The 27,156-nt window shown below is 38.4% G+C and overlaps 1 protein-coding gene across 1 annotated transcript in view; it reads right to left on the bottom strand.

The window, feature by feature from the left end:
- Nucleotides 1-27,156, bottom strand: part of KLF8 (KLF transcription factor 8) — a 90,235-nt gene that overhangs the window by 27,569 nt on the left and 35,510 nt on the right. Inside the window, 2 exon segments of the mRNA XM_053579022.1 lie at nucleotides 2,689-3,210; nucleotides 3,213-3,252. Coding sequence (XP_053434997.1) covers nucleotides 2,689-3,210; nucleotides 3,213-3,252 — 562 coding nt within the window.

Here is a 27,156-nt window from a genome sequence, read left to right as displayed (position 1 = left end):
GTGTTTGGCACACCTCCTGAGGGTGGGGCACAACTATAAGAAGGACTTTACCTAACAAATGAAAACAGTGTAACCGCTTTGTACCCTCAATGACCTGAAACAACAAAAAATAAATAAAAAATAAAGTTTATTCTACTTGGTTAGAGTGGCTCTGTTGGTCTGAGTGTGATGGGTTACTCCTGCAATCCTGGAACTCTTGAGAGACCAAGGTGGAAGGATTTATTGAGCTCAGGAGTTCAAGATAAGTCTAAGCAAAAGCAATATCCTGCCTCTACTAAAACTAGAAAAAATTAACAGTATATTGTGGCAGGCACCTACAGTACTAGCTACTTGGGAGGCTAAGGCAGGAGGATCACTTGAGTCACTTTGGATGCTGAGACAGGAGGATCACTTGAGCCCAGGAGTTTGAGGTTTGCTGCATGCTAGGATGATGCCTTGGGCAACAGAGTGAAACTCCATCTCCAAGAAAAAATAAAGAAAGAAAGAAATAGGGTGGCTCTGGTGGACTGACGGATCTTAAGGGGATAGATTCAAAGCACCTTCCTGCCATCTCTTATTGTAACCACTGCCTTAATCTCAGCAAATTCTCATGCAGGAATTTTATTTCATTTTTGATTTCTTTCTTTTTGTTTGTTTATTTGGCTCTCCCTTCCTTTATGGGAATTCATATCATATCTCAAAAACATTATAATTTTGAACACTTACTATTACCACAATTAGCAACTAGTCAGTGATGATTTATTTTTATTTATTTATTTATTTATTTATTTATTTTGGTTTTTGGCTGAGGCTGGGTTTGAACCTGCCACCTCCGGCATATGGGGCCGGCACCCTACCCCTTTGAGCCACAGGAGCCTCCCAGTGATGATATTTTTATTCAAAAAACAACTGCAGAGTCTCAGCAACTTGATGCTTAGTATGTTAGTTTTTGGTCTCCTATATTTAGTGGATGGCATCAAATTTCAAAGGTAGAGACTCTTAGAAAAGTTTTTATACTGAGCTGAAATCTGGCTCCTCGTCATTTCTACCCACTTATCTCACATTTTGAACTCATGCTAAACATTTGACATGTGTTTGAGTACTCTCACTCTCCTTGTATGACATGAGTTTGTATATACCCACCATCTTGGTCTCTCTCTTCTGATTATATACCAGTTCCTCAATGTCTTTCCTAAGGCATGACACCCCAAACAGATTGTAATACCACAGATGCAGTGAAGCCATATATCTTGAACCACTTCAGTGACCACATAATTTTCTTTGATCATTCCTGATTACAAACTAAAGTAGAAATACATCTGGGAAGGTAACTAGGTGGCTGGAAGATGATAGTGAAGAGAGACTTAATTTATACCCCTCTGAATCCTAAACTTATTTTTAAAATTAAATAAAATGGATACGAATTCTCTCCTGAACAAATTTTCAAGTTAATTTGCTTGCCAAATTATTTGTTGCAGAACAATTACTATTTAGCAATATATTAGGTTCTCTTTAGAAACCCACATAAAAAATAAGATAGAGTATTATTTTGGAGGAATTTACAATTCAGTTGGGTATAATGTCCATAGATTTGTGATATAGGCAAATAAAAAATTAAAACAGAGGGTGATAGATGCCAAATGAGGTAGAACATAAGGAAGATGCAATATTTCAAAGACCATCTTTTGTAAGAAGGAGTAAAGCAAAGCTTTTGGGAGAAGCAGGAGGTAAGATTACTTAAGTATAGTAGGGATAGAAACATTCTCAACTTTTCCACCAAAGAATTTCTAATGGAATAGAAGAATACACACAGGGACGGAGGGAGGGGGGTGGGGCCTTGGTGTGTGTCACACTTTATGGGGGCAAGACATGATTGCAAGAGGGACTTTACCTAACAATTGCAATCAGTGTAACCTGGCTTATTGTACCCTCAATGAATCCCCAACAAAAAAAAAAAAAAGAAGAAGAAGAATACACACATTCACTTGGAAAGTCCTAGGGTGAAGGTTTTAGTAAGCTTAAACTATTTTTGAAGTTTATTTTTTATGTTAAAAAATTGTTCAAATTTTGCATTGTGCTCTCTAACAATCATACTTTAATATAAAATGCTTTAAATTATACTATCAAATAATATCAAGTTTTCAAGAAGATGGATAATATGTCACTGAAAGATATACATACCTATTTGAGAAGCCTAATCTAAGAACAGAGAGTCATTGTAATTTCTTAAGCATTAAAGGGACATGATAAAACAATGTTTATGAAAGGTTTATCTTGATGCAGTATGCCAGAATAAATGAAGGAGGTTAAAATAAATTGGCAGTGCCTGTGGCTCAGTGGGTATGGTGCCAGCCCCTTATACCACGAATGGTGGGTTTGAACTCAGCCCCGGCCAAACTGCAACAAAAAAATAGCCGGGCATTGTGGCAGACACCTGTAGTCCAGCTACTCGGGAGGCTGAGGCAAGAGAATTGCCTAAGCCCAGAAGTTGGAGGTTGCTGTGAGCTGTGATGCCATATCACTCTACTGAGGGTGATAAACTGAGACTCTGTCTCTAAAAAAAAAAAAAAAAAGAGGAGAGAGAGAGAGAGAGAGAGAGAGAGAAAGAGAGAGAGAGAGAAGACAAGAAAAGAAACAAGAGATAGGATGACAGAAAAAAGGGTAGTGGAGGAAGATGAGTCCAAATAATAGGCCAATATTGATGCTTACCTGATCCAGCATTTTTGCCATCTCCTCCAATGAGTGGAACTGTAATGGCTGCAGGACTACCAGCTACAGGCAATGCAGTATACACCATAGGCAGAGACTGTACCATCACAGGAATGGTATTCAGGCCACCCATCTTATTTGACAGACTAACTGAGGGAATGGTGTGAATCACATGTAAGATCTGCTGGCTGCCAGTGCCCTGAGAGGAGGTCAGGATAGAGCCTGGAGTTAGAATGGTAGGAATGTTTGCTGAAGTGCTCGTGTCAGATATTGAAGTGGATACCACAAGAGTCTGGGGATCAGACTGTGGCTTGGGAGGATGTACTGGAGCTTGTAGCATGCTAGCAGGTTGCAGAGGAGCCTTGGGTTTGTGAAGGGAGAGATCAACTGGTTCCACCTGGGGCAGGGTAATATCATTATCCAGAAGTTCTTCTGGGGGCTCAACCTTGACGTCATTAAGAAGTGTTTGGTTTGCCATGGGGTTGGCATCCAAGAGTGGTGGAGATGTCATATTATTTCTGTCTGTGTCTCACTGGGATCTCTGGTGAGAACAGGGCCAGTGACCTAAAATGAATAAATAAAGAAATGAGAGATGCAAAATAATGTTAGTACCCTGAAGAGACATGTGACTAATGAAAGACACAAATCACTACTCTGTTCTTGCAGAACGAATTCATGATGTTGGGAAAAATGAGGCAAAAGTACAATAAGGAGTAAAAGCAAGAATAGCTTTACTGAGCACCAGCAAGTACCAGGTACTGTATCAGGCAATTGATAAAAATCATTGAATTTAATCTTCACAATCATTATGTAATATTAATTAAACTTAGTAGTTTATTAGTATCTATGATGAACCCATTGGCAGCACACATGGATAAGGTATAGCCAAGAAGTGCTACTAACATACTAACTATAATGACAGAATAATCTGAATAACTAACAAGTTACACCATAATAGGAGATGTGTCAGACATAAAAACAAAGTGTTTTAGAATAAAAAGGGTATGATTCTTTCTGTCTAGACAGGGGAGGTTTTAAGGAGGAAATGATATTTTAGATGAGTCTTAGAGAATTAATATAAGACTTCTAGGCAAATAAGAGGTAAGAAAGATATTCCTATCTGCAGAGACAACAGATAATATACTTAGGTAATAATGATAAAAGATAGTTGTATTATACATACACAAAATTGTGTAATTTTTAAATTGAATGGTATTTTATATAATAAATAATTGCTTTATAAGTAATATGCTAAATAATGTAAAGCTCCAATCTAATTAAAAACATTCTAAGAATTCCATGAATTCAAAGATCAAGAATATTGTGAACTGTATATGCTATTTTTAATTGAATTAAATCTTTTTTATTAAATTAAAGCATAAGTGTATATAATTATGGGGTACAATGCAATGATTTCATATACCACGTGGAATGCTTAAATCAAACTGATTAACATAATCATCACTTCACTTACTTTTTTTTGCGGTAAGACATTTATAATTTACTCTTAGTCAGTTTGGTGCCTGTAGCTCAGTGGTTAGGGTGCCGACCACATGCACCAGGGCTACTGGGTTTGAACCCGGCCCGGGCCATATAAGCAACATTGACAATAACAACAACAAAAAAAATAGCCAGGCATTGGGGCAAGTGCCTGTAATCCCAGCTACCTGGGAAGCTGAAGCAAGAGAATAACTTAAGTCCAAGAGTTTGAAGTTGCTGTGAGTTGTGACACCATGGCACTCTACCAAAGGTGACATGGGGACACTCTGTCTCAAAAAAATAATAATTTAATCTTAATTATTTTGAAGTGTATCCTTGCATTGTGCACATTCTTCCTCATAAAATATTTTCCCAAGCCAATACCTTCAAGTGTTTTCCCTGCACTCTCTTCAAAAAAAATGTATTGTTTCATGTCTTAAATTGAAATCTTTTATCCAGTAAGAATCAGTTTTTGTTAGTGGTGAGAAGTGTGCATCCAGCTTCAGTCTTCTACAAATCACTGCCAGTTCTGCCACCACTGTTTGTTAACAGTGGGATTCTTTTCCACAATGAATATTTTTTTCTTTTATTAAGTCATATATACATAGATCATAAATACAATTATGATTTGTGTGATTCAATGTGTTGATTATTTCTACAAATTGGAGTGCTTGTATCCAACTAATTAACATAGCTTTCATGTCATTTACATAATCAGTGTTAAGACATTTGTGTTCAATAATTGATAGATTTGACTTGTACCCTTGCAATATTCTCTGTAGGTGTGGTCCCATCCTTAACCCTCCTTCTATCAAACCACCCCACTCCCTTCCTCTGCCCTCCTCTTCCCTCCTTCATCCTGAGCTATAGTTGTGATTCATCTCTCATATGAAAGTGTGAGACATAAATTGGTTTCATAGTAGTACTAAGTACATTGGATATTTTTTTTTTTTCATTCCTGAGATACTTTACTAAGAAGAATATTTTCCAACACCATCTATGTAGACATGAAAGAGGTAAACTCTCCATCTTTTTTAATGCTGCATAGTAGTCCATGGTATACATATACCATAATTCATTACTCCATTCATGGGTGGATGGGCACTTGGGCATCTTCCATGTCTTGGAAATTAGTAATTGAGCTGTAATGAATAATCTGGTACAAATATCTTTGTTGCCAAATGATTTTTGGTCTTTTGGATATACACCTAGTAGAGGAATTGCAGGATCAAATGGCAGGTCTACATTTAGATCCCTGAGTGTTCTCCAAACTTCCTTCCAAATGGAACATACTAGCTTGCATTTCCACAAGCAGTGCAGAAGTGTTCCCTTTTCTCCACATCCACACTGACATTTGTAGTTTGGGATTTTGTGATATGGGCTACTCTTACTGAAGTTAGATGATATCTCAAAGTAGTTTTGGTTTTCATTTCTCTAATGATTAATGATAATGAGCATTTTTTTATGTGTCTGTAGACCACGCACTTGTCTTCTTCAGAGAAACTTCTATTCATGTCTCTTGCCCACAATGAAATGGGATCACATGTTTTTTTCTTAGTAATAAGTTTGAGGTCTCTGTGGATTCTGGTTATTAGACCTTTGTCAGAAACACAACTTACAAATATCCTCTCCCATTCTGAGAGCTGTCTACTTGCTTTACTTACTGTGTTCTTAGCAGTGCAGAAGCTTTTTAGTTTGGTCAGGTCACACTAATATATTTCTGTTATTCCTTCAATTGCCCAGAGGGGGTCCTCCTCATAAAGTATTGTCTCAGGCCAATTTCTTCAAGTATTTTCCCTGCACTCTCTCCAAGAATTTTTATAATTTCATGTCTTAAGTTTAAGTGTTTTATCCAGTGAGGGTCAATTTTTATTAGAGGAGAAAGGTGTGGGTCCAGTTTTATTCTTCTACAAGTCGCCAGCAAATTCATCCAGCACCATCTTTTAAATAAGGACTCTTTCCCTCAGTTTATATTTCTGGTAGGCTTATCAAAGATCAAATGATGGGTTCATCTCTTGGTTTTCAATTCTATTCCATATATCTACCTCTCTATTTTTGTGCCAGTACCATGCTGTTTTGATCACCATAGATTAATAGTATCGTCTGAACTCTGTTAGCATGATTCTTCCTGATTTTTTTTCCTGAGTTTGGCTATTTGAGGCTTTTTCTATTTCCATATAAAACAAAATACTGATTTTTCCAGATCTTTAAAGTATGAGAGAGGTGCTGTAATAGGGATTGCATTAAAACAGCCAGTACCATGCTGTTTTGATCACTATAGATTTATAGTATAGTCTGAACTCTGTTAGCATGATTCTTCCTGATTTTTTTTTTCCTGAGTTTGGCTATTTGAGGCTTTTTCTATTTCCATATAAAGCAAAATACTGATTTTTCCAGATCTTTAAAGTATGAGAGAGGTGCTTTAATAGGGATTGCATTAAATTGCAAGTATATTGCTTTGGGCAGTATGAACATTTTAACAATGTTGATTCTTCCTAGCCATAAGCATGGTATGTTTTTTCATTTGTTAACATATTCAGCTATTTCCATACTCAGAGTTTCATAGTTCTCTTTATAGAAATCTTTCACATCCTTCGTTAGGTACACTCACAGATATTTCTTCTTTTTTTGGCACTATTTTTAAAGAGAATAGAGTCCTTGAATGTTTTTTCACCTTGACTATTGTTAGTATATATAAAGGCAACAGATTTGTGAGTATTGATTTTGTATCCTGAGACACTGCTGTATTCATTGATCATTTCTTTTTTTTTTTAATTAAATCATAGCTGTGTACATTGATATGATCATGGGGCATCATTCACTAGCTTCACAGACCGTTTGACACACTTTCATCACACTGGTTAACATAGCCTTCCTGGCATTCTCTCAGTTACTGTGCCAAGACACTTACATTCCACATTTACCAAGTTTCACATATACCCTTGTAAGATGCACCGCTGGTGTAATCCCACCAATCCCCTTCCCTCTACCCACCATCCCCCTCCCTCCCTTCCTTTCCCCCCTTCCCCCTATTCTTAGGTTGTAACTGGATTATAGGTTTCATGTGAAAACCCTAAATTTCATTGATCATTTCTAAGTTTTGTAGTTGAGTCCCTACTGTTTTCCAGGTATACAATCATATCATCTGTGAAGAGTGACAGTTTGATCTCTTCTGATCCTATTTGGATCCCCTTGATTGCCTTCTCTTCCCTGATTGTGATGGGTAATACTTCCATTACAATGTTAAAAAGCAGTGGAAACAATGTGAAATGTTGCCGGATTCCTGATCTGTGTGGAAATGATTTCAATTTTATTCCACAGTACAATATTAGCTGTAGGTTTGCTGTAGATGGCCTCTCTCAGTGTGATAAAAGTCCCTTCTATACCTATTTTCTTAAGTGTTCTGATCATGAAAGAATGCTGGATATTATCAAAAGCTTTTTCTTCATTAATTGAGAGAATCAGGTGGTCTTTATTTTTTATTTTGTTTATGTGATGTACTATATTTATAGATCTACGTATATCGAACTAGCCTTGGACCCTGGGATAAACCCCACTTATTCATGATGTATAATTTATTTGATGTGTTGCTTGATTCTGTTTGCTAGGATCTTATTGAATATTTTTGCATCAATATTCATTAGAGGTATTGGTCTATACTTTTCTTCTCTTGTTGGATCTATTCCTGGTTTGGGGATCAAGGTGGTATTTACTTTATAAAATGTGATGGGAAGTATTCCGTTTTTTCCTATGATTTGGAAAAGGTTAAATAATATAGGTACTAGTTCCTCTTAAAAGGTTTGGTAGAGTTCTGATGAACAGCCATCTGGTCCCAGACTCTTCTTTTTTGGGAGATTTCATATAGTTAATTCTATTTCAGTACTTGATATAGGTCTGTTCAGCATTTCCACTTCTTTTTCTTTTTAACTCTATGAAGCTGGAGTGCTTCCAAGTATTGGTCAATTTGTTTTAGATATTTCTGAGAATAGAGTTTTTTGTAATATTCATTAAAGATTGTTAGTATTTTGGAGGAATCTGTCAGTATTTGACCTTTATAATTTCTGATTGATAAAATTAGGGATTTTACATTTTTATTTCTGGTAAGCTTGGCCAAAAGTTCATCTATTTTATTGACCTTTTCAAACAAAAACAAAACAACTTTTTGATTGGTTGATCTGGTGTATAATTCTTTTGTTTTTGATTTCAGTAATTCTGCTCTAATTTTAGTTATTTCTTTTCTTCTGCTGGGTTTGGGGTTCGAATGTACTTCCTTTCCTTGTACAGTTGTTTGAGCTGTCCCATTAAGTTTTTGACTTCCTATCTTTCTGTTCTTTTGAGGAAGGCTTGCAATGCTGAAAATTTCCCTCTTAGGACTGCCTGTGTGGTATCCCAGAGGTTCTGGTAATTCATTTCTTCATTATGATTTTGTTCCAAAAATTTCGGTAATTTCTTTCTTAATCTCATCTATGACCCAGCTATCATTCAGCATGAGGTTATTTAGTTTCCATGAGCTTGTATGAGTATTCAGATTTCTGTTGTTACTGAGTTAAACATTTATTTCATGATGGTCAGAGAAGATACATGGAATAGTTTCTATTCTTTTAAATTTGCTGATGTTAGGCTTGTGACCTACTATGTGATGAATTTTGTACGATCTTCCATGGGTTGATGAGAAGAATGTGTATTCAGTTCTGTTCAGATGAAATGTTCTGTAGATGTCTATTAAATCCAATTGTTGAATGGTTAAATTTAAGTCTAAAATTTACTTGCTTAGTTTCTTATTGAAGGATCATCCAACACTGCCAATAAGGTGTTAAAATCTCTGACTATTAAGGTGCTGGAGGTTATCAAGTTACTCATGTCTGTTAGAGTCTCTCTTATAAATTGAGGCGCACTCTGGCTGGGCACATAAATGTTAATAAATGAAATCTCATTCTGTTGTGTGTTTCCCTTGACAAAAATTAAGTGACCATCCTTACTTACTTTCTTTCTTTTATTTTTTTGAGACAGAGTCTAAAGCTGTTGCCCTGGGTAGAGTGCCGTTGCATCACAGCTCACAGCAAACTGCAACTCCTGGGCTCAAGCGATTCTCCTGCCTCTGCCTCCCAAGTAGCTAGGACTACAGGCACCTGCCACAATGCCCAGCTATGTTTGTGTTGGTTGCAGCCATCCTTGTTGTTTGGTGGGCCCAGGCTGGATTAGAACCCACTAGCTCAGTTGTATGTGGCTGGCACCTTAGCTGCTTGAGCCACAGGCACTGAGCCGAAGTGACCATTCTTATCTTTCTTTACTTTTGTTCATTTAAAGCCTATTGTGTCTGCCAATTAAATTGCAATGCCTGCTTTTTACTCATTTCCATTTGCCTGAATAATAGACGTCCATCCTTTCACCCTGAGTCTATATCTATCTTTTAATGTCAGATGAGATTCTTGAATTCAGCAGATATCTGGCTTGAGTTTTTGTATCCATTCAGCCAACCTGTGCCTCTTTAGATGGCAATTTAAGCCATTCACATTAATCGAGAGTATTGATAAGCCTGGTAGTATTTTGGGTATCGAGTTTTTCAAATGTCCAGTGGACAGTATTAAACCTTTTGCCACTTTGGAATTTGAGATTTGATCAAAAGGTTCTGAGCGAGTTTACTTTTGTGGTAGAGCATTGTGTTTGTCATTGTGGAGGATGGGTCTGAGAATATCCTGGAGAGCTGGTTTAGTGACAGCAAATTTCTTCAACATGTGAATATCATTAAATTATTAATTTCTCCATCATAAATGAAACTCTGGATTTAGCTGGATATAGGATTCTGGGTTGAATGTTGTTTTGTTTTAGAAGGTTAAAAGTTGATGAACATCCTCTTCTGGCATGAAAAGTTTCAGCCGAGAGTCCTGCAGTCATTCTAACATTCTTCCCCTTGTAGGTTATGGTTTTATTTTGTCTGGATGCTTGCAGAATTTTCTCCTTCATATTAGCTTTGGCAAAGTTAATTATAATGTGTCTGGGAGATGCTTTATTTGGGTTGAGTCATGCTGGGGTTCTGAAACTGCTATCTGAATTTCATGATCTCTTGCTATGTTGGGGAAGTTCTCCTCAATTATTTCTTGGAGTGAAACTTCTGTGCCTCTTGGAACTTCCTCTTCTCCTTCAGGGATTCCTATATGGCAAATGTTTGCTCTTTTGGAGTGGCCCTACAATTCTCTCAGGGAATAGTCTGTTTTTGCTCTCCACTTCTCTTCCTCTTTGAGTATTTGGGAGCGTTCAAAAGCTTTATCTTCTATGTCAGAGATCCTTTCTTCTGCCTGCTTCATTCTGTTACTGAGGGATTCTACTATATTTCTCAGATCTTTGAGGGCTGTAAATTCTTGCCTCAATGTGTCAAAATCTTTGGTGATTTTGTCTTTGAATTCACTGAATTCTTGAGACAACTTTGGAATTACTCCTTGAATTTCTAATTCCAACTTTATCCATTCTGTTAATCTTATTTGCAACCCAATGCCTGAAGTTGATTTCTGACATCTCAGCCATTTGTTTATGAATTGGATCTTCTGTTGTGTCTCCTTTATTATTCCTTGGGGGAGTTGATCTACTCTGATTATTCATGTTGCCAGAGTTTTTCTACTGATTCCACCCCATGATTATTTTCCACTGTTTAGCTAGATGGGCAGGTAAGGTGAAATTGGATTTGGGGTTCCTGGAGTTGTGGTTAACCAGCCCCTTTCCAAGAATCTAGTACTAGTGACCAGCTTTTTCCCTGCAGCTTTGCAAAGGACCCATACAGTATTACAGTCTGAGGCTCTGGGGACCTGCTTGGTGTGGTGGGTTTAGGTGGACCTGTCGTATATTCAGCTTATCTTTGATCCTAGCGGATCAGTGACACTGGGTTGGAGTCTCAGCTGTGGAGAAATACAAGCAATTAAGACACCTCACCCCCCACGGGCAACAACTGGAAGAGAAAAATCAACCCTTCCTGCTACCACACAACGAGGGTACCACCCTGGATTCTCCTTGAGGGATGGGCCCATGTCTGGAGTTCCCTACCAATTTACCCAGACAGTACTAACTCTGAAGTAGAGAGTTAGAAAGTTCTCCAGCAATTAGACAACAGATGTCTGCTAGCTGCTCAAATGTGGCTTGCTCCTGTTATCTGTGGAGTCAGTTAGTCCTGTCCAGTAGCAGAGTTGGACCGGGGGTGGTGGTGTCTATTTCCCCACCTTGTCCCTCTTTCATGCCCAGTCACTGGTACCCCCACAGGGCTATGGTCCTATTCCTTCCAGCAAGCAAATGTGTCAGGGCTTTGTTTCTGCCAGAGTCAAAGGAAAGTCAATGCCCCCTCAGCCCAGCCATTTCCCTCTAGAACCAGCTGGCTAGGGGAGCTGAAGCCTGCCTGCCTTGGGTACTCAATGGCAACTGGAGAGTGTTCCACCTGAGCTCAGTCCAAAGCTGAGTATAACAAGTCAGCAAATAATTTTATCCCTCAGCCACCATGCCTTTGCCCCAGCTGCTCTGCAGCACTGGAATCCCTATAGGGTAAGGTCTGGCTTCCTCTGGCAGTCCTCAGAATTGAGGAGGTGTCTCTCCAAAATCAGACCCCTGTGGGATCACTCTACTGTTGCTGAATCTTCATGGCAGGTGATCCTGTACTGCTCCCAGGCAGCTCCCATGACCAGAGAGTTGGCTGGAGTGGTGGCTGTAGTAGGGTGGTGTGTGAGGTCATGGAGGCTCTGGCAGTGTGGGTTATGGAGCAACTTCAGCAGGGTGGTGAGAGGTATGGTCACCTCAGAAGCCTACTCCCACAGCTGGTTTGCACTTTCACAGAGCCAAACCTGACATCCTCCCACCCCTTTGTCTGTCTGCACTACTGCTGGGATAACTGTTACATTGCAGCTTTTCTACTATGGGCTTTGTAGTGCCCCATCCTGGCAATGAACTTCAGACATTCTGGTCTCTGCAGGGGTCAGGCCTCCGGACTATCAGACGAGGGTGGAAGGGTGGACTGGAAGTTCAAAATGGCAGTGAAAACATTAGTTCAACTTTCATGCTTGGCAAGAGAGCACTCAGGGTCACAGCAGGGTCCATCTGAAGAAGTAGTCCCTCCTTCCAGCAACTCTCTCCTTTGGGGTGAGACAACAGGTCCTCAGTTCACCACTCACCTGTAGCAAACCCACAGTGAGCATAAAAAAAAAACTCTCTTGGGGGAGTGGACAGACACTCTTTTTGGGGGGGATGAGTTTTGTACCTGAAATTTGCTTTCTTGGAGTCACACCTTGCCTCAGCATAGGTGATGTACGGTTATCACTCTTCTCTTTCAGCTTGGTTCCCAGTCTTCAGCTCATTGGGTTCTTTCTGGTCATTATACTTCCCTTTGGATGGGAGCTTCTGTCAAAAGCTCACTCCAGTTGGCCATCTTGTCCCCCTTCCCCTGAGAAACTGGGATGAGTTTTGTATGTGAAACTTGCTCTCTTGGAGTTGCAGCTTGCCTCAGCAGGAGATGTGCAGTTACCACTTTTGTCTCTCAGCTTGGGTTCCAGTCTTCAGCTTAATTGAGTACTTTCTGGTCATTATCCTTCCCTTTAGATGGAAACTTCTGTTGAAAGCTGGCTCTAATTGGCCATCTTTCCCCCCATTCCCCCAATGAATATTTTTGATAGACTTATCAAAGGTGAAATGATGGCATGTGGCTGGGTTTATCTCTAGATTCTCTATTCTCTTCCATATATCTATATCTCTATTTTTGTGCCAGTACCATGCTGTTTTTTGATCACTGTAGATTTGTAGTATAACCTAAAGTCTGGTAGTATGATGTCTCCAAATTTGTTCTTATTTCTAACTAATGTATTGGCTATTCAGGTTTTTTTTCTCATTCCATATAAAACTAAGATTTTTTTTTTGAGACAGAGTATCATTATGTCACCCTTGGTAGAGTGTCATGGCATTACAGCTCACGGCAACCTCAAACTCTTGGGCTTAAGCGATTCTCCTGCATCAGGCTCCCTAGTGACTGGAACTACAAGTGTCTGCCACAATGCCTGGCTATTTTTTTATTGCAGTTGTCATTGTTATTTAGCTGGTCCAAACTGGGTTTGAACTTGCCAGCCTCAGTGTATGTGGCCAGCACCCAGCCCACTGTGCTATGTGTGTTGCCTAGAAGTTTTTTGTTTGTTTTTTTAGTTATTTAAAGTATGACATCAGTGTTTTGATTGGTATTGCATTAGATCTGTAGATTGCTTTGGGCAGTGTGGACATTTTAACAATGTTGATTCTTCCCAACCACAAGCATGGTATGTTTTTCCATTTGTTGACATCTTCTGCTATTTCTTTTCTCAGGGCTTCATAGTTCTCTTTATAGTTATATTTCACATCCATGGTTAGATATATTTCCAGATATTTCATCTTCTTTGGCACTACTGTAAAAGGAATAGAGTCCTTGACTATATTTTTGGCTTAACTATTGTTGGTATACATAAAGCTACTAATTTGTAGGCATTGATTTTGTATTCCAAAACACTGCTATATTCTTTGATCACTTTTAAGAGTTTTGTAGTTGAGTCCCTGGGGTTTTCCATGTATAAGATCATGTCATCCACAAAGAGTGAGAGTTTGACCTCCTCTGTCCCCATTTGAATACCCTTGATTTCAATCTCTTGACAGATTGAAATGGCTAGGACTTTCAGTACTATGTTGAATAGCAATGGTGACATTGGGCATTTTTTCTTAGTTCCAGATCTAAGTGGAAATTTTTTTTTTTATTGTTTTGGATTCATTGAGAGTACAAAGAATGAGGGTACACTGATTGCATTTATTAAAGAAAGTCCCTCTTATACTATGTCCCACCCTCAAGAAGTGTGCCATACACTGTGTACCACATCCCAGTCCCTCATCCTCTCTCACCACTACCTCATTCCCCTACCCCACGCCTGTAATAGTTCTTCTAATGCCTTCATATTAGAATTGAGTAAATTGGATTCTTGCTTCTCCATTCTTGTGATGCTTTAAAAAAGAATGTGTTCCATTTCCATCCCGGTTAATGCAAAAGTTGAAAAGTGTCCATCCTTTTGAGTGGAAATGTTTTTAATTTTACTCCATTCAATATATTAGCTGTGGGTTTGCTGCAGATGGCCTCTATCAGTGTCAGAAATGTTTCATCTAAGCCTATTTTCTTTTTTCTTTTTTGTGAAAATAGAACTTTTTAATACAGCTTCAAACCCGGAAATTTAAAAATATTTGAATAAAGATAATACAGTTCTGTAATTTCTCCAACTCCCAGCAGTTGGTGATGTTGCTTGCTGTTGTGGTCCCTGAACACACAAAACAAAGTGGAATCCAGAGCAGGGAAGAACGGGTCAACCTGGGGCAAAATGCAAGGCAGGTAGTTTTTGAATCAGAGGGATGCAGTCATTTGTTCATCACTAATAACTTTTTAAACTATTTGTCTCATTAATTTAGCTTTACTTTCAAAAAACTTAACTTTCCTCTCATGTCACCTCTTTCCCATAATTGCACATTTGTTCCTTGAAAAAATCTTAATTCCTTAATCTGAAAATGAAGAGCTTTCATCTAATGATCACAATTTACCTATCTGTTAGCAAAAACTGCAAAAAAAATAGTAAGTCTGAAGTAATATATTTTTAAACTCAACCTAATGGTTTTTTTGTACTTAGTGAACTGTAACCCAACTGGATATGTAAACACACTGTAACCTACCTTGTACTAATCACAGGGATTTGGCCAATCACAAGTGACCAACTGTTCAAATTGTGTCCAAACAAAGCAAATGTCAAGATGTAACCAATTCAGCTGGTTCTGTACCCCACTTCCATTTTCCATGTCACTTTCCTTTTTTGGTCTATAAATATTATCTGAACATGTGACAGTCCTAGAGTTACTCTGATTCTTTTCTAGTTCTGGGGCTGCCCAAATTTTGAGTCATTATTTGTTTAATTAAATTCTATTTAATTTGCTTGAAGTTTTTGTCTTAGGTTTTCTATTAGGTTACTAGAGGAAGCATAGTGAGGAATAAGAAGTGTAGAGGTCAAAACACAAAAAACTCTAATATGCAATAGAGTTTAACCTCCTTTTAAGCAGATACTTTCTTTTCTTTCTTTCTTTTTTTTTTTTTTTACCATTTATATATTCCAAATACCTAGAACATTGCTTGGTACATGAAAAATATTTAATACATTTCTGAAGGGTTTGATAATAGTGACAGAAAAGGAGAGTGAGGAAATGTATTTTCTCAAGTACAAGAATTGAAAAAACAGTGGGAATAAATTAAATAAAATTATAGAGGGTTTTTATGAGAAATATCTGAGGTATAATTATAAAGTGAGAGGTGACAGAGACAAAAGCTAAGCTTTTCCTGATTCTCAAGACAGGAAAAGATGTAACGGCAGAAAAAGAATGTTAGGTCAGGTAAATCTCATATAGTCCACAGGGGGGCACCAAAAAGCCAGGAGTGCTTGCTTGGCTGCTGACAAAATAAAAAAAAAATCTATTAGGACACAGTGGGAAGGATTAAGTTCTCCCTCTCCATTCACAGCATCTTCCACTAGGCCTCATTATTTCTAGCCAGGAAAACTTACAAGAGTCATCTCCTATCTGGTCTCCTTTGATTCCTATGGATTAAAAGATAGCTGAGTTAAGGAAGCATAGGGACTTTGACAATCTATTTAGGGTCTAAGAACTTCAGTTTCTTCACCTGCCAAGATGAGAGACAATGGTATTGCCTTAACAGAGTTAATTAATATGAGAATTTAATTTTGGCATGATCATATGCCACATGATTACAACGTAGCCCTTGTATGGTCATAGTGCAATGCATCACTCATGTTTTTGGTAATGCTGGTATAAACAAGCATATTGCACTGATAGTCATATAAAATTTCAGCACATTCTTCTTGGTAGAGTACATAATACTTAAAAATAATAATAAAGAACTACGTTAATGCTTTACTGTCCTACACTTTGTATTCTTATTTTAGGGTGTATTCCTTCTGCTTATAAAAAAATGTTAAGTGGCCCAGGCACAGTGACTCATACCTATAATCCTAACACTCAGGGAGGGCAAGATGGGAAAATAGCCTCATCTCAGGAGTTCAAAATCCAACCTCTACTGAAAATAGAAAAATTTAGTCAGACATGGTGGCATGAACCTGTAGTCTCACTTACTTTGGAGGCTAGGACAGGAGGATCACTAGAGCCAGGAGTCTGACATTGCTGTGAACTAGGTTGATGGAATGGGACTTTATGGAGACCAGCATAGTTAACTGTATCTCACAAAAAGGCAAGTGTAAAACAGCCTTATGCAAATCCTTTAGGAGGTATTCTACAATAAAGTATTGTGATGGTAGGAGGTATAACTATATGCCTGTTATTGCCCCTGAAGACCTTTTAGTGTGATAATATGTGGACCTGGAGGATAGTGGTATCAATTATTTGACCCTGTGTAGGCAGAGGCTGATTTGTGTATTTGGGTCTTAGTTTTTAACAAAAAAAAAAAAAAAATTAAAAAGTAAAGAAAAATTAAAAATAGAAAATAAGTTCATAGAGATATAACAAAATATTTTTGTATAGCTATGTTTGTGTTTTAAGTATTATTTAAAAAGTCAAAAAGTTAAAAAAAATTACAAAGTAGACTCACACAAGGGCCGGCAGTGAGTGCACAGGCTTCAGGAAAGCATGGAATCTGCTGTGTATCTCCAACTTCAAATACACAATTAATACTCAATAAATATTATTAAATGAATGTTCCCATGGACATTTCAGTTAAAAGTATGAAATAAAATGCCAGGTGTGTGTGCTTCCTTGCATCTGGGCACCATGAGTCTGGGGAGATAGGACTCCAGGCATCTCTGGATGGTGAGATCTGCCTATCATCACCCCTGTGAGGATACAGGGAGTCAGCGAGAGACTGCTGGACCCCAAGAGAAAGACTAAAACAGTAGAAAAAGGGCATGAGAACTTAAAGAGCAAGAGGAAGTGAAAAGAAAATTAGGGCAAGGAAACAGATAAAAGAAATCACTCATGAGGAAGAATCAGCAGAAAACTCAAGGCAACATGAAGAACCAGTGCAGAACAACCTTGCCAAGGGACCATGAGGTAGCTACTGCAGAGGATTCCACCTATAAAGAAATGTTAGGAATGACAGAAAGGGAATTTAGAATACACATGTTGAAAACAATGAAAGAAATGATGGAAACAATGAAGGAAACTGCTAATAAAGTGGAAAATAACCAAAAGGAAATCCAAAAACAGAATCAAATAAGAGATGAACGATATGTAGAATATAGTAGAGCTGAAGGAACTGAAACAGTCAATTAGGGAACTTAAAGATGCAATGGAAATTATCAGCAACAGGTTAGACCATGCAGAAGAAAGAAATTCAGAGGTAGAAGACAAAGTTCTTGAGATAACTCAGACAGTAAAAGAGGCAGAAAAGAAGAGAGAGAAAGTAGAACATTCACTGTCAGAATTATGGGACTGTATGAAGCATTACAACATACAACTTATAGGAATCCCAGAAGGGGAAGAATAATGCCCCAGAAGAAGGGAAGCCATACCAGAGAATATTATAAAAGAAAATTTCCCAAATATCACCAAAGATTCTGACACACTGCTTTCAGAGGGATATAGGACCCCAGGTCACCTCAACTCTAACCGAGCTTCTCCAAGACACATTGTGATGAACCTGTCCAAAGTCAAGACAAAAGAAAAGATTCTACAAGCTGCCAGGAGTAAGCGCCAGTTTGACCTACAGGGGCAAATCCATCAGAGTGGCTGTAGACTTCTCTAATAAAACTTTCCAAGCAAGAAGACAATGGTCATCTACCTTTAATCTACTTAAACGGAAAAATTTCAAGTCCATAATTCTGTACCCTGCTAAGCTAAGCTTAAAAATTGACGGAGAAATCAAATCATTTACGAATATACAAACATTGAAGAAATTCGCCACAGCAAGACCAGCTGTACAAAAAATAGTTCAACCTGTTCTGCACACTGACCACCACAATGGATCAGCAGCAAAGTAAGAACTCAGAAATAAAAGGACACAACCTAACCTCCACACTGATGCAAAAGATAAAACTAAGCAATAGACTCTCACAAAATACGACGAATAAAATACTACCACACTTATCAATTATCTCAATAAATGTTAATGGCTTGAATTCCCCACTGAAGAGACATAGATTGGCTGACTAGATTAAAAAACACAAGCCATCCATTTGCTGTCTGCAAGAAACACACCTGGCTTCAAAAGACAAAATAAAGCTCCGAGTCAAGGGTTGGAAGACAATTTTTCAGGCAAATGGAATTCAGAAGAAAAGAGGAGTTTCAATCTTATTTTCAGATACATGTGGATTTAAAGCAACTAAAGTCAAAAAAGACAAAGATGGTCACTTTATCTTGGTCAAGGGAAAAATACAGGAAGACATTTCAATTCTAAATATCTATGCACGCAATTTAAATGCTCCCAGATTCTTGAAGCAGACCTTACTCAGTCTGAGCAATATGATATCTGATAATACCACAATAACAGGGGACGTTAACACTCTGGACAGATCCTCGAAACAGAAATTAAACAAAGATATAAGAGATTTAAATGAGACCCTAGAACAACTGTGCTTGATAGACGCATATAGAACACTCCATCCCAAAGATAAAGAATATACATTCTTCTCATCACCCCATGGAACATTCTCCAAAATTGATCATATCCTGGGACACAAAACAAATATCAACAGAATCAAAAGAATTGAAATTTTACCTTGTATCTTCTCAGACCATAAGGCACTAAAGGTGGAACTCGACTCTAACAAAAATGCTCGACCCCACACAAAGGCATGGAAATTAAATTATTAAATTATTCTGTTGAATAACAGATGGGTGCAGGAAGAAATAAAACAGGAAATCATTAACTTCCTTGAGCATAACAACAATGAAGACACAAGCTACCAAAACCTGTGGGATACTGCAAAAGCAGTTTTGAGAGGAAAATTCATCGCTTTACATGCCTACCTTCGAAAAACAGAAAGAGAGCGCATCAACAATCTCACAAGCCATCTTATGGAATTGGAAAAAGAAGAACAATTTAAGCCTAAACTCAGTAGAAAAAAAGAAATATCCAAATCAAATCAGAGATCAATGAAATTGAAAACAAAAGAATCATTCAGAAAATTGATGAAACAAGGAGTTGGTTTTTTGAAAAAATTAATAAAACAGAAAAACAATGGCCAGACTAACGAGGAAAAGAAAAGTAAAATCTCTAGTAACCTCAATCAGAAATGATAAAGGGGAAATAACAACTGATCCCGCAGAGATACAAGGGATCATCTCTGAATACTGCCAGAAACTCTTTCCCAGAAATTTGACAATGTGAAGGAAATGCATCAATATTTGGAATCACACCCTCTACCTAGACCTAGCCAGGAAGAAATAGAGCTCCTGAACAGACCAATTTCAAGCACCGAGATCAAAGAAACAATAAAAAATCTTACAACCAAAACATGCCGTGGTCCAGATGGCTTCACTCCAGAATTCTATCAAACCTTCAAGGAAGAGCTTATTCCTGTACTGCAGAAATTATTCCAAAAAACTGAGGAAGAAGGAATCTTCTGCAATACATTCTATGAAGTAAACATCACCCTGATACCAAAACCAGGAAAAGACCCAAACAAAAAGGAGAATTTCAGACCAATCTCACTCATGAATATAGATGCAAAAATTCTCAACAAAACCCTAGCCAATAGATTACAGCTTATCATCAAAAAAGTCATTCATCATGACCAAGTAGGCTTCATCCCAGGGATGCAAGTCTGGTTTAACATATGCAAGTCCATAAACGTTATCCACCATATTAACAGAGGCAAAAATAAAGATCACATGATCCTCCCAATAGATGCAGAAAAAGCATTTGATAAAATCCAGCATCCTTTTCTAATTAGAACACTGAAGAGTATAGGCATAGGTGGCACATTTCTAAAACTGATTGAAGCTATCTATGACAAACCCACAGCCAATATTTGACTGAATGGAGTAAAACTGAAAGCTTTTCCTCTTAGAACTGGAACCAGACAAGGTTGTCCTCTGTCACCTTTACTATTCAACACAGTGCTGGAAATTCTAGCCAATACAATTAGACAAGACAAGCAAATAAAGGGAATCCAAATGGGAGCAGAGGAGGTCAAACTCTCCCTCTTTGCCGACGACATGATCTTATTCTTAGAGAACGCCAAAGACTCAACCACAAGACTCCTACAAGTCATCAAAAAATACAGTAATGTTTTAGGATATAAAAGCAATGTCCACAAGTCAGTAGCCTTTGTATACACCAATAACAGTCAAGATGAGAAGCTAATTAAGGATGCAACTCCCTTCACCATAGTTTCAAAGAAAATGAAGTACTTAGGAATATACCTAATGAAGGATGTGAAGGACCTCTATAAAGAAAACTATGAAATCCTCAGAATGGAAATAGTAGAGGATATTAACAAATGGAAGAACATACTATGCTTATGGCTTGGAAGAATCAACATTGTTAAAATGGCTATACTTCCCAAAGCAATCTACCTATTCAATGCCATTCCTATCAAAATACCAACATCATACTTTCAAGATTTGGAAAAAATGATTCTGCGTTTTGTATGGAACCGGAAAAAACCCTGTATAGCTAAGGCAGTTCTCTGTAACAAAAATAAAGCTGGAGGCATCAGCATACCAGATTTTAGTCTGTACTACAACGCCATAGTGCTCAAGACAGCATGGTACTGGCACAAAAACAGAGACATAGACACTTGGAATCGAATTGAAAACCAAAAAATGAAACTAACATCTTACAACCAAATAATCTTCGATAAACCAAACAAGAACATACCTTCGGGGAAAGACTCCCTATTGAATAAATGGTGTTGGGAGAACTGGATGTCTACATGTAAAAGACTGAAACTGGACCCACACCTTTCGCCACTCACAAAAATTGATTCAAAATTTATAAAGGACTTAAATTTAAGGCATGAAACAATAAAACCCCTCAAACATAGCATAGGAAAAACACTGGAAGATATTGGCCTGGGGAAAGACTTCATGAAGAAGACTGCCATGGCAATTGCAACAACAACAAAAATAAACAAATGGGACTTCATTAAACTGAAAAGCTTCTGCACAGCTAAGGAGACAATAACCAAAGCAAAGAGACAACCTACACAATGGGAAACGATATTTGCATATTTTCAATCAGACAAAAGCTTGATAACTAGGATCTATAGAGAACTCAAATTAATCCACATGAAAAAAGCCAACAATCCCATATATCAATGGGCAAGAGACATGAATAGAACCTTCTCTAAAGATGACAGACAAATGGCTAACAAACACATGAAAAAATGTTCATCATCTCTATATATTAGAGAAATGCAAATCAAAACAACCCTGAGATATCATCTAACCCCAGTGAGAATGGCCCACATTAGAAAATCTCAAAACTGCAGATGCTGGCGTGGATGTGGAGAGAAGGGAACACTTTTACACTGCTGGTGGGACTGCAAACTAGTACAACCTTTCTGGAAGGAAGTATGGAGAAACCTCAAAGCACTCAAGCTAGACCTCCCATTTGATCCTGCAGTCCCATTACTGGGCATCTACCCAGAAGGAAAAAAATCCTTTTATCATAAGGACACTTGTACTAGACTGTTCATTGCAGCTCAATTTACAATCGCCAAAATGTGAAAACAGCTTAAATGCCCAGCAACCCAGGAATGGATTAACAAGCTGTGGTATATGTATACCATGGAATACTATTCAGCTATTAAAAAAAATGGAGACTTTACATCCTTCGTATTAACTTGGATGGAAGTGGAAGACATTATTCTTTTTTTTTTTTTGGTTTTTGGCCGGGGCTGGGTTTGAACCCGCCACCTCTGGCATATGGGACCGGCGCCCTACTCCTTGAGCCACAGGCGCCGCCCGGAAGACATTATTCTTAGTAAAGCATCACAGGAATGGAGAAGCATGAATCCTATGTACTCAATTTTGATATGAAGACAATTAATGATAATTAAGGAGGGAAAGCAGAAAGAGGGATGGCGGGAGGGGGTTGGGGCCTTGGTGTGTGTCACACTCTATGGATTGCAAGAGGGACTTTACCTAACAATTACAATCAGTGTAACCTGGCTTATTGTACCCTGAATGAATCCCCAACAATAAAAAAAAATTACAATGTGTAGAGGTAACTTACATTAAGCTAAGCTGAATTTATTATGAAAAAATAAATTTTTAAATAAATTTAATACAGCCTAAGTGTGCAGTGATTATAAAGTCTTCAGTAGTGTGGAAGAATGCCCTAGGCTTCATATTCACTCATCATTCACTCACTGACTCATCCAGAGCAACTTTTAGTCCTACAAAGCCTATTCATGGTAAGTGCCCTATACAATTGTACCATTATTTGTATTTAGACAATACTTTTACTATACTTTTTCTATGCTTAAATGCACAAATATTTATTATTGTGTTACAATTTCCCATAGTATTTAGTACAATAATATGTTTTACAGGTTCCTAGAATACGAGCAATAGGCTATACCACCAGCCCAGGTGTAGAGTAGGCAATATTATCTAGGTTTGTGTAAGTACACTTTCTGATGTTCACACAGGGACAAATTGCCCAAGCATGCACTTCTAAGAATCCTATTGTTAAGTGATACATGACTATACATGTAAATGTACTTAATTCTTGGCATATAAAATGTTTTCTGTAGGTGGACCAAGATGATGACTGAATAACAGCTTCTTTGCAACTGTGAGAAGTAAGATTAGGTAGAGAAGATTCCAGGCATCACTGGGTTGTGGGCTATGCCCAGGAACATCCCTTTGGGGATGCAGGGAGGCAGTGGAAGACTTATGGACACCACGAGGAGGATAAAAGCTGTGGACAAGTGGCAAGTGGCAAGTGGCTGCGTTCGGTCCGAGGCCATGAGGCCATGGTGGCTGCTACAGCTGTAGCTATAGCAGCAGTGAGACTGCAGACAGGGAAGGCCTTCCCTATGGGTTGTGTTGTTTTTTTGTTTTTTTGGACTCCTGAACTTGGTTGAGTTACCCTGGTAGACCATGGGAGAGTGTGCAAGTGACTTTAAGTGGTGTCCAGAGTCTGGACTGAGCCGCTGGGCTGGAACGGAGCTTTAATTGTTCAGCTGCAAGTAGTACACAGCCACTGTCAGAGAGTCACCCTGCAGGCTATGCCATCAGGGTTCCAGAGCAAGGCTCGAGCTGGGAGACTTCAGGTGAGTGAGCAAATGACTTTGAACAGCACTCAGAGACCAGGACTGAGACACTGGGAAAAAGTGGAGATTTCATTGTTCAGCAGGAAAGCTTTTACTCATTGTTCGGCAAGGAAAGCTGCCTTGCAGCCTCAGCCTCAAGGGTATAGAGCAAGGCCGGTATCGGTGCACCTGATAAATGGGACTCAACTTCAGGAGAAATCCCAGCCACTTCAGAAGAAATCCTAGCAACACATGCTTTCCTGAAAAGCCTCTGCATAGCCAAGGGTCATGGTTGAAAATGTCTTTTAAGCTGGCTGAGGAGAGATTCAAGCCCTCAACCCTGTGGAGTTTGAGGGCAAAGAAGCCAGCAGAGGCTGCAAGTATCCATCTTATACAGCTTTATCAGCATTGTAATTAGAATCTCATACCCCAGAAGCTCACCTGTTGCCCAGGCAATATTCAGCAATATATATACATATACATATACATATACATAAATGTTTTTTCTTTTTTATTTCAAAATTCTCCCCTTAGATTTTTCTTTTTCTTTTTTCATTTTTCTAGTGTAAATATAATTTCTCATTGCTGCCTTGTTTAATAATAAGAACTTCATTTTTGCTAGTTTTTCTGCCCCTGTTATTCTTCCCTCCCCCAGTTTTGTCCAGGAAGGTTTTTTGTTTGTTTGGTTTGGCTTGATTTATACTATTTCTAGTTTTTTGTCTATTTGGTGGAGGTGGGGCATTGTGTCTGCTCAGGCTGGCAGAGATCTATAGACTTTAAGGAAACCCTGCAACCCAGCATGCCTAGAGGCTGGGGGGTTTTAATGTGTGGATCAAAGTACACTACTGTACACCTTTATTATTCCTGTCTCCCTATTTCTGTGCCTTTTTTCTTTTTGTCAATATTCCCTTTTACTCACCACCATTATTTTCCATTTTTTATTTTTTTTTTATTTTTGCCCTTCTTGCTCCTCGATATTCTCATCGTTTTGGTCCTGTACTAAAAGGACTCATCAACACCTTAGGTAAGAGGTACAGTAACATAAAGAGCAAGACAAAGAAAAGGAAAATTGGACAAAGAAAATAGACAAAAGAAAACACTCATGAGGAAGAAACACAGAGAAATTCAGAAAAACCAGACCAGAGCAATTCCCCCAAGGGACCATGAGGTAGATACTGCAGAGGATTCCACCTATTATGAAATATTAGAAATGATAGAAGGGGAATTTAAAATATGGATGATAAAAACAATGAAGGAAATTGCTGAGAATGTGGAAAAATAACAAAAAGAAAATCCAAAAACAGAATCAAGTAAGAGATGAACGGTATAAAAATATAGAAAGGATATAGCAGAGCTTGAAGAATTGAAACAGTCAATTAGGGAACTTACAGTAGAAAATATAAATAAAAGATTAGACCATGAAGAAGAAAGACTCTCAGAGGTAGAGGACAAAGCTCTCACACTAACTCAGATAGCTAGAGTCAGAAAAAAAGTGAGAGAAAGCAAAACATTCACTGACAAAATTATGAGACTTTATGAAGTACTCAAACATATCAGTTATAGGTATCCCAGAAGGGGAAGAAGATTGTCTCAGAGGAATGGAAACCATACTAGAGAATATCATAAATGAAAATTTCCCAAATATCCCTAAAGATTCTGACACACTCCTTTCAAGGGATATCAGACCCCAGGTCATCTCAACTCAAATCAAGCTTCTCCAAGACACATTGTCATGAACCTCTCCAAAGTAATGACAAAAGAAAAGATTCTGCAAGCTGTAAATAGTAAGTGCCAATTGACCTACACGGTCAAATCTATCAGAGTGACTCTAGATTTCTCAAATGAAACTATTCAAGCCAGAAGTCAATAATCATCTAACTTTAATCTACTTAAACAAAACAGTTATCAGTCCAGAATTTTATATCTTGGTAATCTAAGCTTTAAAATTGATGAAGAAGTCAAATCTTTTACTGATATGGAAATATCAAGAAAGTCTGTCACAACAAGATGAGCTCTACAGGAAATTCTTAGAGCTATTATACACAATGACCATCACAATGGACCACCAGCAGAGTAAAACCCAGAAACTAAAGGAGAAAATGTAGCTTCCACAATGATGCAAAAGATAAAACTAGCCAAAGGAATTTAACAAAATAAGATGAATAGAAGGCCACCACACTTATCATTTATCTCAATAAATGTTACGGCTTGAATTTCCCACTGAAGAGGCATAGACTGGTGGATTGAATAAAAAACACAAGCCAGACTAGAAGAAGATGGTGGCTAAGTAACAGCTTCTTTGCAACCAGGCATGGTGAGACTGGGGAGAGAAGACTCTGAGCTTCTCTGGCTGGTGGAATCTACCCAGAGACATCCCTTTGAGGACACAGGGAGACAGCGAGAGTCTTCTGGACCCCACAAGGAAGAAAGATACAGTGGAGAACTGGCAAGTGGCGGGTGCGTTTGTTCAGTCAGAGGCCACCTGCAGCTGTAACTATAGCAACAGTGCGATTGTAACCAGGAGAGGCCTTACCTGTAGGCTGTTTTGTTTTGTTTTGTTTTGGACTTGCAAACTCAATTGAACTTCCTTGGGAGAGCCTGGGCAAGAGTGCGGATGATTTTGAGTGTTGTCTAGGGCCCTGCACCGAGCTGTTGAGCCAGAAGGGTGCTAATATTGTTCAGCTTTGGGCTGCCCGCACAGCTACTGTGGAGAACTGCCCCTGTAGGCTTTGACCTCAGGGTCGTAGCACGAGGATCAGCTCAGAAGTCTTGGGTGAGTAACTTAGTGACTGAGCAGCCCTAAAGCGGAGACTGAGATGCTGGGGTAGAGTGGAGACCTCAGTGTTTGGCAGATTACAGCCTTGGCCCTCAGGGGCATAGAGTGAGACCAGTTTTGGCACATTAGATAAGCAGACAGCCACTTCAAGAGAGACCCCAGCGACCCTCTGTTTATTTAAGAATAACAGTTTAAAGTGGTTTTTAAGTGGCCTGAGGAGACATTTAATCTCTCATGTTTGTGGGGTTTGAGAAATCAGCAGAGGCCTCCAGTCTCCATTTCGGACAGCTGTATCAGCATTGTGATTAACTGCTCATGAAGATCAACAGTCACTGGGACAATATCCAGATATATATATATACTGTTTTGTTTTTTGGTTTGGGTTGTTTTTTTTTTAACTGTAACATTTTCCCTTTAGATTTTCCTTTTTTCTTTTTCTTTTCTTTTTCCTTTCTTTTCTTTTTTTCATTTTGCTAGTTTAAATACAATTTTCTTTTTTTTTTTTTATTGTTGGGGATTCATTGAGTGTACAATAAGCCAGGTTACACTGATTGCAATTGTTAGGTAAAGTCCCTCTTGCAATCATGTCTTGCCCCCATAAAATACAATTTTCTATTTTTGCTTTCTTTAAAAATTAGAACTTCATTTTTTGCTAGTGTTTCTGCCTTTATCGTTTGGTCTTTCCCCCAGTTTTATCCTGTAAGGATTTTTGCTGGTTTGTTTTGGTTTGAGTTATACTATTTTTGTCTTACCTCTCTACTTGGTGGAGGTGGGGTATTGTGTCTGAACAGACTAGCAAAGAGCTGCTGACCTCAAGGGAACCACCCAACCAAGCACCAGAGGTTGAGGGTTTTTAAGCTTGGGTCAAAGTACCCTACTATATATCTATATTACTCCTGTCTCCCTCTTTCTGAGACTCTCGTCTTTTTGTCAATATTCCCAATTAATTCCTCCCCCTCCTTGCCT

The sequence above is a fragment of the Nycticebus coucang genome, chromosome X (assembly GCF_027406575.1).
Source record: "Nycticebus coucang isolate mNycCou1 chromosome X, mNycCou1.pri, whole genome shotgun sequence".
NCBI lineage: Eukaryota > Metazoa > Chordata > Mammalia > Primates > Lorisidae > Nycticebus > Nycticebus coucang.
The sequence above is the reverse complement of the archived record's forward strand: the minus strand, read 5'-3'. Positions and strand labels throughout refer to the sequence as shown.